General features: G+C 42.6%; 1 protein-coding gene across 1 annotated transcript in view; it reads left to right on the top strand.

Annotated features, from left to right (window-relative positions):
• LOC115178135 (NACHT, LRR and PYD domains-containing protein 12) overlaps positions 1–12,596 on the top strand; it is a 29,896-nt gene that overhangs the window by 3,404 nt on the left and 13,896 nt on the right. Inside the window, exons 2-6 of the mRNA XM_029739172.1 lie at positions 5,273–5,566; positions 5,766–5,818; positions 6,595–6,837; positions 6,956–7,018; positions 7,993–9,787. Coding sequence (XP_029595032.1) covers positions 5,307–5,566; positions 5,766–5,818; positions 6,595–6,837; positions 6,956–7,018; positions 7,993–9,787 — 2,414 coding nt within the window. The 5' untranslated portion in view covers positions 5,273–5,306. The remainder of the gene's footprint in view (positions 1–5,272; positions 5,567–5,765; positions 5,819–6,594; positions 6,838–6,955; positions 7,019–7,992; positions 9,788–12,596) is intronic.

The following is a 12,596-nucleotide window of genomic DNA, read 5'->3' as shown; positions in this document are numbered from 1 at the left end:
GAGGGGTGGCCAGTCCTCTTCTGGCTGTGCCGGGTGGAGATTATAACAGTACATGGCCAAGATGTTCAAACGTTCATAGATGACCAGCAGGGTCAAATAATAATAATAATAATAATCACAGTGGTTGTAGAGGGTGCAACAGGTCAGCACCTCAGGAGTAAATGTCAGTTGGCTTTTCATAGCCAAGCATTCAGAGTTAGAGACAGCAGGTGTGGTAAAGAGAGAGAGTCGAAAACAGCAGGTCCAGGACAAGGTAGCACATCCAGTGAATAGGTCAGGGTTCCATAGCCGCAGGCAGAACAGTTGAAACTGGAGCAGCAGCACAACAAGGTGGACTGGGGACAGCAAGGAGTCATAAGGCCAGGTAGTCCTGATGCATGGTCCCAGGGCTCAGGTCCTTCTGGAGGGGAGGGAGAGGGAGAGAGCGAGAATTAGAGGGAGCATACTTAAATTCACACAGGACACAGGATAAGACAGGAGAAACACTCCAGATATAACAGACTGACTCTAGCCCCCCGACACATAAACTATTGCAGCATAAATACTGGAGGCTGAGACAGGAGGGGTCGGGAGACACTGTGGCCCCATCTGACGATACCCCCGGACAGGGCCAACCAGGCAGGATATAACCCCACCCACTTTGCCAAAGCACAGCCCCCAAACCACTAGAGGGATATCTTCAAACCACCAACTTACTACCCTGAGACAAGGCTGAGTATAGCCCACAAAGATGTCCCCCACGGCACGAACCTGAGGGGGGCGCCAACCCGGACAAGAAGATCATGTCAGTGACTCAACCCACTCAAATGACGCACCTAGGGACAGCATAAAAGAGCACCAGTAAGCAAGTGACTCAGCTCCCGTAATAGGGTTAGAGGCAGAGAATCCCAGTAGAGAGAGGAGAACCGGCCAGGCAGAGACAGTAAGGGCGGTTCGTCGCTCCAGCGCCTCTCCGTTAACCTTCACACCCCTGGGCCAGACTACATTCAATCATGAAGAGATGAGTCTTCAGTAAAGACTTAAATGTCGAGGCCGAGTCTGCGTCTCTCACATGGATAGGCAGACCATTCTATAAAAATGTAGCTCCATAGGAGAAAGCTCTGCCTCCAGCTGTTTGCTTAGAAATTCTAGGGACAGTAAGGAGGCCTGCGTCTTGTGACCGTAGCGTACATGTAGGTACCATAGCATACGGCTTCACTACAGTACAAATGTATTCCGTACAATATGTTATTATTCCCCAATGCCCGTATTCTGATATCTTCCCCTTGCTTGTTGTAAACATATATAAACTTGTAGACAAATACATAAAAAAGATAGACAAACAATAAACACATTAAATTATAAAACAGTTCTCGACAATAGAGAGAGAGGGAGAGAAGAAAAGAGAAAAGAGAGAAAGAGAGAGTGAGAGAAGAGAGCGAGATCAGGTGTGTGTGTGTATGTATAAGTCCGTATGTGTAAGCGAGCAAGTAATTGAGTACGTGTGTGTTCATATCCACTTCATAGTGTTCAGATATTTTTATAGTTTCCATACTTTCTTTTTTCCGTAACCTGAAGTCCCTATATAATTTAGTACAGCCACAGTGTTATGGAGCTGTCTCGGAATAGCTGTCCATCCATAAAGAGTTTGTCCACAATGAGAAAAGCACGCTTACCCTTCTCCCTTTGTTGCCATTGTAGCGGATACAGTCTCTTACGACGTTCATTTATCTCCCTTGGAAATTGGTCATTGAGAACAAATTTGGTCCTTTTAAGCTCCCTTCCCCCGCTGATCGCGCACTCTGGATTATTGGATGCGTCCTCAGGAATCCCAGAAAAAAAATGTGATGTTCACGCATGCTACGACTTTGTATGTCTAGTAGCGACTCCTTCATCACCCTGTTTTCCCTGAGTAGACAATCCATGTTGGAATCGTGGATTTTTACCTTGGCTGTGAGTGCCTTGTTTTCTCCTTGGAGCGTGAGAATTTCACTCTGGCTGAACACGCCCTCAGCCCTGCTACCTTCTCACACAACTTTTCCAGTGTTTCATGGATTCTATCCAGAGCACTAGCCTCTACTTCAAAGGTAAGTAAATCGTCTGTGTCTGTAGATGAATCTGTTTTTCATTTTTTTCAGATTAAAGTTATTTTGTGAGGTAGTCAGATCTTTCCATGATGGAGTATGTTGTTCCTCCATAGCGTAAAGCTGTTGGTACTCGTCGATTTCCCTCAGGATCTCCTTAGTATCCAGGTTGGTTCTTTACTGCAAACAGTTGTTTTACGAAAAGATAACAATGAGTCTTTCCCACGATGACGACAGATGCCTGTAGTACAGCCAGCTAGCACTCGTGGAATCCACGCAAGAAATGGAACACAAACTTGCAGTCCCAGCCGTAAATGCTAACCGCGTCTTGGAATCCTTAGCAACAAAACTGCTTATAGGTTAGCTTTGCGACAGTATCAAAAATACATTTTGGATTGTTCTTATTCTCTTCAATTAAGTTGGAAAAATAGGATGATCGCGCAGCAGTGAGGGCTCTTCGATATTGCACGGCACTATCTTTCTAAGCTAGTCAGAAGACTTCCTGTTTGGTGGAGCGCCATTTCCGTTCCAATTTTCTGGAAGCTTGCTTCAGGGCTCAGGTATTTTCTGTATACCAGAGAATTAGTTTCTTATGACAAATGTTTTTTTGGTTTTTAGGGGTGCGACTGCATCTAGGGTATTACGCAAGGTTAAATTTAGTTCTTCAGATAGGTGGTTAACCGATTTTTGTACTCTGATGTCCTTGGGTAGGTGGAGGGAGTTTGGAAGGGCATCTAGGAATCTTTCGGTTGTCCGAGAATTTATAGCACAGCTTTAAATGATCCTTGGTTGGGGTCTAAGCAGATTATTTGTTGCAAATGTAATAAAATGGTGGTCCGATAGTCTAGGATTATGAGGAAAAACATTAAGATCCACAATATGTAGTCCACGGGACAAAACTAGGTCCAGAGTATGACTGTGGCAGTGAGTAGGTCCGGAGACATGTTGGACAAAACCCACTGAGTTGATGATGGCTCCGAAAGCCTTTTGGAGTGGGTATGTGGACTTTTCTATGTGAATATTAAAGTCACCAAAAATGTGAATATTATCTACCAGGACAACAAGGCCCGATAGGAATTCAGAGAACTCAGTGAGGAACACTGTATACAGCCCAGGAGGCCTGTAAACAGTAGCTATAAAAAGTGATTGAGTAGGCTGCATAGATTTCATGACTAGAAGCTCAAAAGATGAAAACGCAGTAATTTTTTTTGTAAATTTAAATTTGCTATCGTAAATGTTAGCAACACCTCTGCCTTTGCGGGATGCGCGGGGGATATGGTCACTAGCGTAACCAAGCGGAGAGGCCTCATTTAACACAGTAAATTCATCAGGCTTAAGCCATGTTTCAGTCAGGCCAATCAAGATTATGATCAGTGATTAGTTCATTGACTATAACTGCCTTGGAGTGAGGGATCTAACATTAAGTAGCCCTGTTTTGAGATGTGAGATATCACAATCTCTTTCAATAATGACAGGAATGGAGTAGATCTTTATTCCAGTGAGATTGCTAAGGTGAACACCGCCATGTTTAGTTTTGCCCAACCTAGATCGAGGCACAGACACGGTCTCATTGGGGATAGCTGAGCTGACTACACTGACTGTGCTAGTGGCAGACTCCACTAAGCTGGCAGGCTGGCTAACAGCCTGCTGCCTGGCCTGCACCCTATCTCATTATGGCGCTAGAGGAGTTAGAGCCCTGTCTATGTTCATAGATAAGATGAGAGCACCCCTCCAGCTAGGATGGAGTCTGTCACTCCTCAGCAGGCCAGACTTGGTCCTGTTTGTGGGTGAGTCCCAGAAAGAGGGCCAATTATCTACAAATTCTATCTTTTGGGAGGGGCAGAAAACAGTTTTCAACCAGCGATTGAGTTGTGAGAATCTGCTGTAGAGCTCATCACTCCCCCTAACTGGGAGGGGGTCATAGACAATTACTCGATGCCGACACATCTTTCTAGCTAATTTACACGCTGAAGCTATGTTGCGCTTCGTGACCTCTGACTGTTTCATCCTAACATCGTTGGTGCCCACGTGGATAACAATATCCCTATACTCTCTACACTCGCCAGTTTTAGCCTTAGCCAGCACCATCTTCAGATTAGCCTTTACGTCGGTAGCCCTGCCCCCTGGTAAACAGTGTATGATCGCTGGATGATTTTTTAAAAGTCTAATACTGCGGGTATTGAGTCGCCAATGACCAGGGTTTTCAATTTGTCAGAGCTAATGGTGGGAGGCCTCGGCGTCTCAGACTCCGTAACGGGTGGAGGAGAGACCAGAGAAGGCTCGGCCTCTGACTCCGTCTCGTTGCTTAATGGGGAGAACCAGTTTAAAGTTTCTGTCGGCTGAATGAGTGACACCGGTTGAGCATTCCTGCAGCATTTCCTTCTAGAAGCCGTGAGAAAATTGTCCAGCTGCGGGGACTGTGCGAGGGGACTTAAACTACTATCTGTACTTACTGGTGGCACAGACGCTGTTTCATCCTTTCCTACACTTAAATTACCCTTGCCTAACGATGGCATTTGAAACTGGGCTTGCAGCACTTGCAGCACCCCACCATAAGGCGAACGTTCTCCTGTATATAATGAGTACAGCGACTGCAATTAGAAGGCATAATGTTAATGTTACTACTTAGCTTCGACTGGCAGATGTCCTGTATAACCATGTCCAGATAAAGCGTCCGGGGTGAAAAAGTTGAAGGAAAAAACTTGAGGGAAAATAAAAAAGATATATAAAACATAAAAATTAAAAAGTAAAAACTGTAAAGTTGGCAGGTAGTAAAGTAACGTTAGCAACAAACCGCACAGCAGCACGTAGTTGCGACCAAGTTGTGACCGAAAATGACAACACAAGTTGTTCTTCAAGTGTGTTGCATTGTTTTGGACACATAGGGCGCCATTTTGTGAAAGCGAATCTGGGGTTTTTATAGATGAAAATGGCGCCCATAGTCACTTCCTGTTTCTGTGACAGTAAGATGGAAAGTCAAAGTCATGACATTGCATTAACAGTTACTTCACAGCAACAAGTTTATTTGGGGATTTTCATTTTTTGTCAATGCTAAACACATATAAATACAAGTCAAATGACACATTTTTATCCTTCATGAATTGTATTTTGCTATTGTAAAAACATCTGCAATTGTATTTCGTAGTTTTTCTACATATTATATAATAAAAATCAAAATACTGGGATTTATTTTCTGTGTTCACTCACAGATCTCATAGATCAAGACTCTGTAGAGACAAAGAGATGGGGAGCAACTGCTCCAAAAGGAGGAGAGAAGAAGAAAGCACTTCCTCTGTCTGGTGGAGACGCTCAGGAAGGAGAAAAGAGGGGGGTACTGAAGGAAAAAGAGAAGAGGGGGACAATGAAGGGAGGTCAGAAGAAGGAGACACTGAAGGGAGGAGAGAAGAAGGGGACACTGAAGGGAGGAGAGAAGAGGAGGACACTGAAGGGAGGAGAGAAGACCCTGACAATGTCAACAGTGGAGCAAGGTCCTTTGACCAAATGTGAGTCAGAATTCCCTGAAATGCTTCAAGTCAGTGTGGTCTCCATGTTGTAGTACCATGTTGAGGACACAGGGGGCGCTGTTACCAGTGCAAAGGGGGGTCTCCATGTTGTAGTACCAGATTGAGGACAAAGGGCGTGCTGTTACCGGTGCCCAGATACTATACATGTAATACGTAGCCATGTTTGTTATTGTTCCAGACCCCCCCACTCTCTTGATTCCATTGAGACAGAGAAGAGATGTGAGGAAAACGGTAAGTAAAGCTTTGACTCTGATGTGAAACACCAGAAATGGTCTCCTTATGAAGTAATGTATCTGAGGTGAAACACCAGAAATTATCTCCTTATGAAGTAATGTATCTGATGTGAAACACCAGAAATGGTCTCCTTATGAAGTAATGTATCTGAGGTGAAACACCAGAAATGGTCTCCTTATGAAGTAATGTATCTGAGGTGAAACACCAGAAATGGTCTCCTTATGAAGTAATGTATCTGAGGTGAAACACCAGAAATGGTCTCCTTATGAAGTAATGTATCTGAGGTGAAACACCAGAAATGGTCTCCTTATGAAGTAATGTATCTGAGGTGAAACACCAGAAATGGTCACCTTATGAAGTAATGTATCTGAGGTGAAACACCAGAAATGGTCTCCTTATGAAGTAATGTATCTGAGGTGAAACACCAGAAATGGTCTCCTTATGAAGTAATGTATCTGAGGTGAAACACCAGAAATGGTCTCCTTATGAAGTAATGTATCTGAGGTGAAACACCAGAAATGGTCTCATTATGAAGTAATGGTTATTTTACTGAATATAGCTTTATCTTTCTACTATTTCTATATGTTCTATTTTAAATTTGTCTCGTATGTAAAATACATACTGTACAGTTACCTATATATTTATAATGTTTTGATGTGTTTCTTACCTGGATTTGTTTGGAACACATGCATGTTTTTGAACGGTGTGTGTGTGTGTGTGTGTGTGTGTGTGTGTGTGTGTGTGTAATACACCTGTCCATTTCTCCACCCTAGATGCAAAGTTTGTGGACAGACACATGGCGGAGCTCACTCAGAGGGTTACCATCGTGAAGTACATATCAGATAAACTGCACCAGGTGGGTATGATCCATAAGGAGGCGCACTCTAACATCGATACTGCCCGGACCAGACAGGACCAGATGAGGGAGCTGTACAAGGCCTTAAACTCAGTTAAAGTCAAATCAGCCTTCTACAGGATCCTCCAGGAGAAAGAGACTTATTTGGTCCAGGAGCTAGGTCTGTCTCTCTCGCTCTCTCACACACTCTCTCTCATCAGTGTCCTCTAAACCACGTATGATACCACTCACTGAAGTCTGTTTTAATTACAGTAGAATATATTTTTCTTTCCTTCCAGGTGGGCCTGTCTGTATAGAGGTGGATTGCTATGGACAGACTATGTGCATTGGGCAGCGGAGAGGTATGTCTGATAAGGCTAATCTCACACAATGTATACTGTACACTCACACACAACTTTAAGTTTTATTAGTCGTATGTAAAGGATACACATGGTATACAACAACAATAAGAAATAAGAAAAGATAACAACATAAAGTAAATTGCGAAGGTGAATAGAATTAAGCAACAAGGCCCGAGGGGGTGTAGTATATGGCCAATTTACCACACTGCAAAGGGCTGTTCTTAGGCACAAAGCAACGTGGAATGCCTGGATACAGCCCTTAGCAGTGATATATTGTCCATATACCACAGACCCCCAACGTGCCTTATTGCTATTATAAACTGGTTACCAACGTAATTAGAGCAGTAAAAATACATGTTTTCTTATACCAGTGGCATATGGTCTGATATACCACAGCTGTCAGCCAATCAGCATTAAGGGCTCAAACCACCCAGTTTATAATGTCTGATATACCACAGCTTTTAACCAATCAGCATCCAGAACCCAAACCACCCAGTTTATAATAAACATTTAATAACAACTTTAATATTATAATACAGGAAGGCACAATTTATAGTACAATATGTACATGTGTTTTGTAAATTGTGCAGTATTTAGCAATAATAATTAAGCAGTTGTGATGTGTGTGTGTGTGTGTGTGTGTGTGTGTGTGTGTGTGTGTGTGTGTGTGTGTGTGTGTGTGTGTGTGTGTGTGGTGTGTGTGTGTGGATAAGTGTATATCTGTGTGGGTGTGTGCGTGTGGATGAGTGAGTGCATGTGTGCTGTGGAAAGTCAGTGCAGGTGGTCAGTCCAGTTCAAGTGTTCAGCAGGCTTGTAGATAGAAACTGTTTCTGAAACTGTTGGTATCAATCTGCCTGATGGTAACTCGTGGCTGGGGTTTGTGGCGTCCTTGGTGATGCTTCTGGACTTTCTCAGACTCACTTTCCTGTTGTAACTTTACTTATTGACGTTTTAAAGTGTGTTGTTCTTTCCAGTGGATGACGACACACAAAGAGTTAAAGACAAACTTAAAACCAGTCTGAAGAAGAAGTTTGGATTTGTGTTTGAAGGCACCGCAGTGGATCGAACTCACCTCAACAGCATCTACACACAGCTCTACATCACACAAGGACAGAGTGAAGGGGTTAATAAAGAACATGAGATCCGGCAGATTGAATATACATCCAGGACAAAAAAATCTACAGACACTCCAATAAACTGCAATGACATCTTCAAACCCTTACTTGGAGAAGAGAGAGAAAAGGAGAGACCCATCAGAACTGTGTTGACGAAGGGCATTGCTGGCATTGGAAAAACAGTCTCTGTGCAGAAGTTCATACTCGACTGGGCTGAAGAAAAAGCTAATCAAGATGTTGATTTCATATTTGTGCTCCCACTCCGAGAGCTGAATCTGATTCAAGATAACCAGTACAGTCTTCATAGACTTTTGCGTTACTTCCACCCTGAACTTACCGAGATAGAAGAGGCAAAGATATATGACACCTGCAAAGTCATGTTCATCTTTGATGGTCTGGATGAAAGCAGACTACCATTAGGTTTTCATCAGAACAAGAAGTTGACTGATCTAACTGAAATGTCATCAGTTGACAGCTTGATGACAAACCTCATTGAGGGGAATCTACTCCCCGAAGCTCTCCTCTGGATAACCTCCAGACCAGCTGCAGCCAATCAGGTTCCCCATGAGTACATCAACAAGGTGACAGAAGTACGAGGGTTCAATGACAAACAGAAAGAAGAATACTTTGAGAAGAATGTTGAGGATGAGAACCGGGCCAGGAGAATCATCTCACACATTAATACATCAAGGAGCCTCCACATCATGTGCCACATACCAGTCTTCTGTTGGATTACTGCCAGGGTTCTTGAGCAAATGTTGAGTGACGATAAGAGTGGAGAGATCACAACTCTGACTGAGATGTACAATCACTTCCTGCTCATTCAGACAAACCTGAAAAGCAAGAAGTACGATGGGAAAAATGAGACGGATCTGGACATAATCATAGAAAGAAACAAAGAAACCATTCTCAAACTGGCACAACTTGCATTTGAACAGCTGGTGAAGGGACATCTGATATTCTATAAGAAAGACCTAGAAGAGTGTGGCATTGATGTCAGTGAAGCCTCAGTGTACTCTGGGTTTTGCACAGAAATCCTGAAACAAGAGCATGGGTTGTATCGGAAGAAAGTGTACTGCTTTGTTCACCTGAGCTTCCAGGAGTTCCTTGCTGCTCTGTACGTGTTCCACTGCTGTGTGAGCAAGAACATCAAGGCCCTGGAGTCTTTTATTGGGGATGTGTCATCAGAGCTGCCCTTGCATGAGCTGCTGAAGATGATGGTGGATAAAGCCTTGGAGAGTGAGAATGGACACCTGGACCTGTTCCTCCGCTTCCTTGTTGGCATCTCAACAGAATCCAACCAGAAACTGTTACAAGACCTACTGCCACAAACAGAGATCAGCTCAGAGACTGTTAAGGAAAGTAAGAAATACCTCAGGGAGCCAAATGTAGATGAAGTCTCACCTGATAGGTACATCAATCTACTCATCTGCTTGACTGAGATGAAAGATGATTCAGTACATGAGGACATTGAGAAGTTCCTGAAGTCAGGAAATCAAACAGGAAAAGAACTCTCAGGTTCACACTTCTCATCACTGGCCAACGCACTGCTCATGTCAAAGGGTGTGCTGGGTGAGATTGACCTGAGGACATACAACTTGTCACCTGGGTGTACGAGACTGGTCCCAGCTGTAAGGAAATGCAGAAAGGCCATGTAAGTAATATCATAAAGTCAAAATTGGCAATATCTATCAATAATTATATCGAACCGATTGCAACCAATGAGGGCCACTAAATTAACGCCAGCTGATATCTCGTTAAACCATCAACACGTACTAAAATCAACCACACAGCTGATCTCAATTGCCCCCAGTTGTTAGTGTAATTCTTTCACCTTTACGGCAAAATGACAAAAATAATCAACTTCATGTAAAATATCATCACACAAGAAGTATTTGAAAAAGTCCAGAGAATTTTTACTGAGACGTGGTTAAGGAAGAGGGTTTTGAATACTGATGTTAACCTTTCTAGTTATAACCCTTTTTCGTCAAGACAGATCTTCCAAAGGTGGGGGAGTGGCAATCTTTACCAAGGATCACCTTTAGTGCTCGGTTGTCTCCACCAAGTCTGTCCCCAAACAATTTGATTTGCTGGTTTTAAGTATTGAACTTTCAAATAGCTCTTTGTTGACTGTTGCTGGGTGCTATTGTCCTCCATCAGTACCAGCCTGTACCCTACCTGCCTTAAGCTCTCTCCTGGCCCCTTTGAATTGGTCCTGCTAGGTGACCTAAACTGGGACATGCTTAAACCACCTAACCAAGTCTTAAAGCAATGGGACTCCCTAAATCTTTCTCAAGTTATTACCAATCCCACAAAGTATTACTCCAAACACCCAGAAAAGCTACTCTTCTTGATGTTATCATCACAAATAATCTTGATAGGTATCAGTCTGGTGTTTTCTGTAATGACCTTAGTGATCACTGTTTTACAGCCTGTGTTCGTAATGGCTGCTCAGTGAAACGACCTGTCCTGATATGTCATAGACGCTTGCTAAAAAACTTTAATGAGCAAGCCTTCCTTCATTGCCTGGCCTCTGTAAAATGGTATAGAATCAGCTTGATCCACTCTGTCAAAGATGCTTGGACCTTCTTTTTTGATATTTTCAGTGTTATTGTTAACTTCTATGGGCTACGTGGGACGCTAGCGTCCCACCTGCGGGACACAGCCAGTGAAATATCAGGGCGGCAAATTCAAAACAACAAAATCTCATAATTCAAATTTCTCAAACATACGACTATTTTACACCATTTTAACCTCTCTAGGGCAGGTGGCACCAAATCGTCCCACCTACGTAACAGCCAGTTGAATCCTGTGGCGCGATTTTCAAATACCTTCGAAATGCTATTACTTCAATTTCTCAAACATATGACTATTTTACAGCTATTTAAAGACAAGACTCTCGTTAATCTAACCACACTGTCCGATTTCAAAAAGGCTTTACAACGAAGGCAAAACATTAGATTATGTCAGCAGAGTACCCAGCCAGAAATAATCAGACACCCATTTTTCAAGCTAGCATATAATGTCACAAAATGTAAATGATCTTCATCAGATGACACACCTAGGACATTATGTTATACAATACATGCATGTTTTGTTCAATCAAGTTCATATTTATATCAAAAAACAGCTTTTTACATTAGCATGTGACGTTCAGAACTAGCATACCCCCCGCAAACTTCCGGGGAATTTACAAACAATTTACTAAATTACTCACGATAAACGTTCACAAAAAGCATAACAATTATTTTAAGAATTATAGATACAGAACTCCTCTATGCACTCGATATGTCCGATTTTAAAATAGCTTTTTGGTGAAAGCACATTTTGCAATATTCTAAGTACATAGCCCAGCCATCACGGGCTAGCTATTTAGACACCCAGCAAGTTTAGCTTTCACCAAAATCAGATTTACTGTAACAAAAATGTTATTACCTTCCCTGTTCTTCGTCAGAATGCACTCCCAGGACTTCTACTTCAATAACAAATGTTGGTTTGGTCCCAAATAATCCATTGTTATATCCAAACAGCGGCGTTTTGTTCGTGCGTTCTAGACACTATCCGAAATGGTAAATCAGGGTTATGAGCATGGCGCATTTCGTGACCAAAAATTTCTAAATATTCCATTACCGTACTTCGAAGCATGTCAACCGCTGTTTAAAATCAATTTTTATGCAATTTATCTCGTAAAAAAGCGATAATATTCCGACCGGGAATCTGCGTTTCGGGAAATAGAGGGAAAAAAAGAAAGACGGGGGCGGCCAGTGCACGAGCCTAAGCCCTTTGTCCTCTGATCGGCCACTTGACAAAGGCGATAATGGGCTTCAGCCTGGGGCTGCAATGACGACATTCTGTTTTTTCCCGGGCTCTGAGAGCCTATGGGAGCCGTGGGAAGTGTCACGTTACCGCAGAGATCCTTTGTTTTGGAAAGAGATGTCAAAGAAAGCCAATAAATGGTCAGACAGGCCACTTCCTGTAAAGGAATCTCTCAGGTTTTTGCCTGCCATATGAGTTCTGTTATACTCACAGACACCATTCAAACAGTTTTAGAAACTTTAGGGTGTTTTCTATCCATATCTAATAAGTATATGCATATTCTAGTTACTGGGTAGGAGTGGTAACCAGATTAAATCGGGTACGTTTTTTATCCGGCGGTGTAAATACTGCCCCCTAGCCCTAACAGGTTAAAGATACACTTCTCCTTAATGTAACCACATTGTCCGATTTCAAAAACGCTTTACAGTGAAAGCAAGACATTAGATTATGTTAGGAGAGTACATAGACAAAAATAACCACACAGCCATTTTCCAAGCAAGGATATATGTCACAAAAACCCAAAACACATCTAAATGAAGCACTAACCTTTGACGATCTTCATCAGATGACACTCCTAGGACATCATGTTACACAATACATGTATGTTTTGTTCGATAAAGTTCATATTTATATCCAAAAACAGCATT

Source organism: Salmo trutta, chromosome 38 (assembly GCF_901001165.1).
Source record: "Salmo trutta chromosome 38, fSalTru1.1, whole genome shotgun sequence".
NCBI classification, from domain to species: domain Eukaryota; kingdom Metazoa; phylum Chordata; class Actinopteri; order Salmoniformes; family Salmonidae; genus Salmo; species Salmo trutta.
Note: the sequence above shows the minus strand (reverse complement) of the source record. Positions and strands in the feature narration are given on the sequence as shown.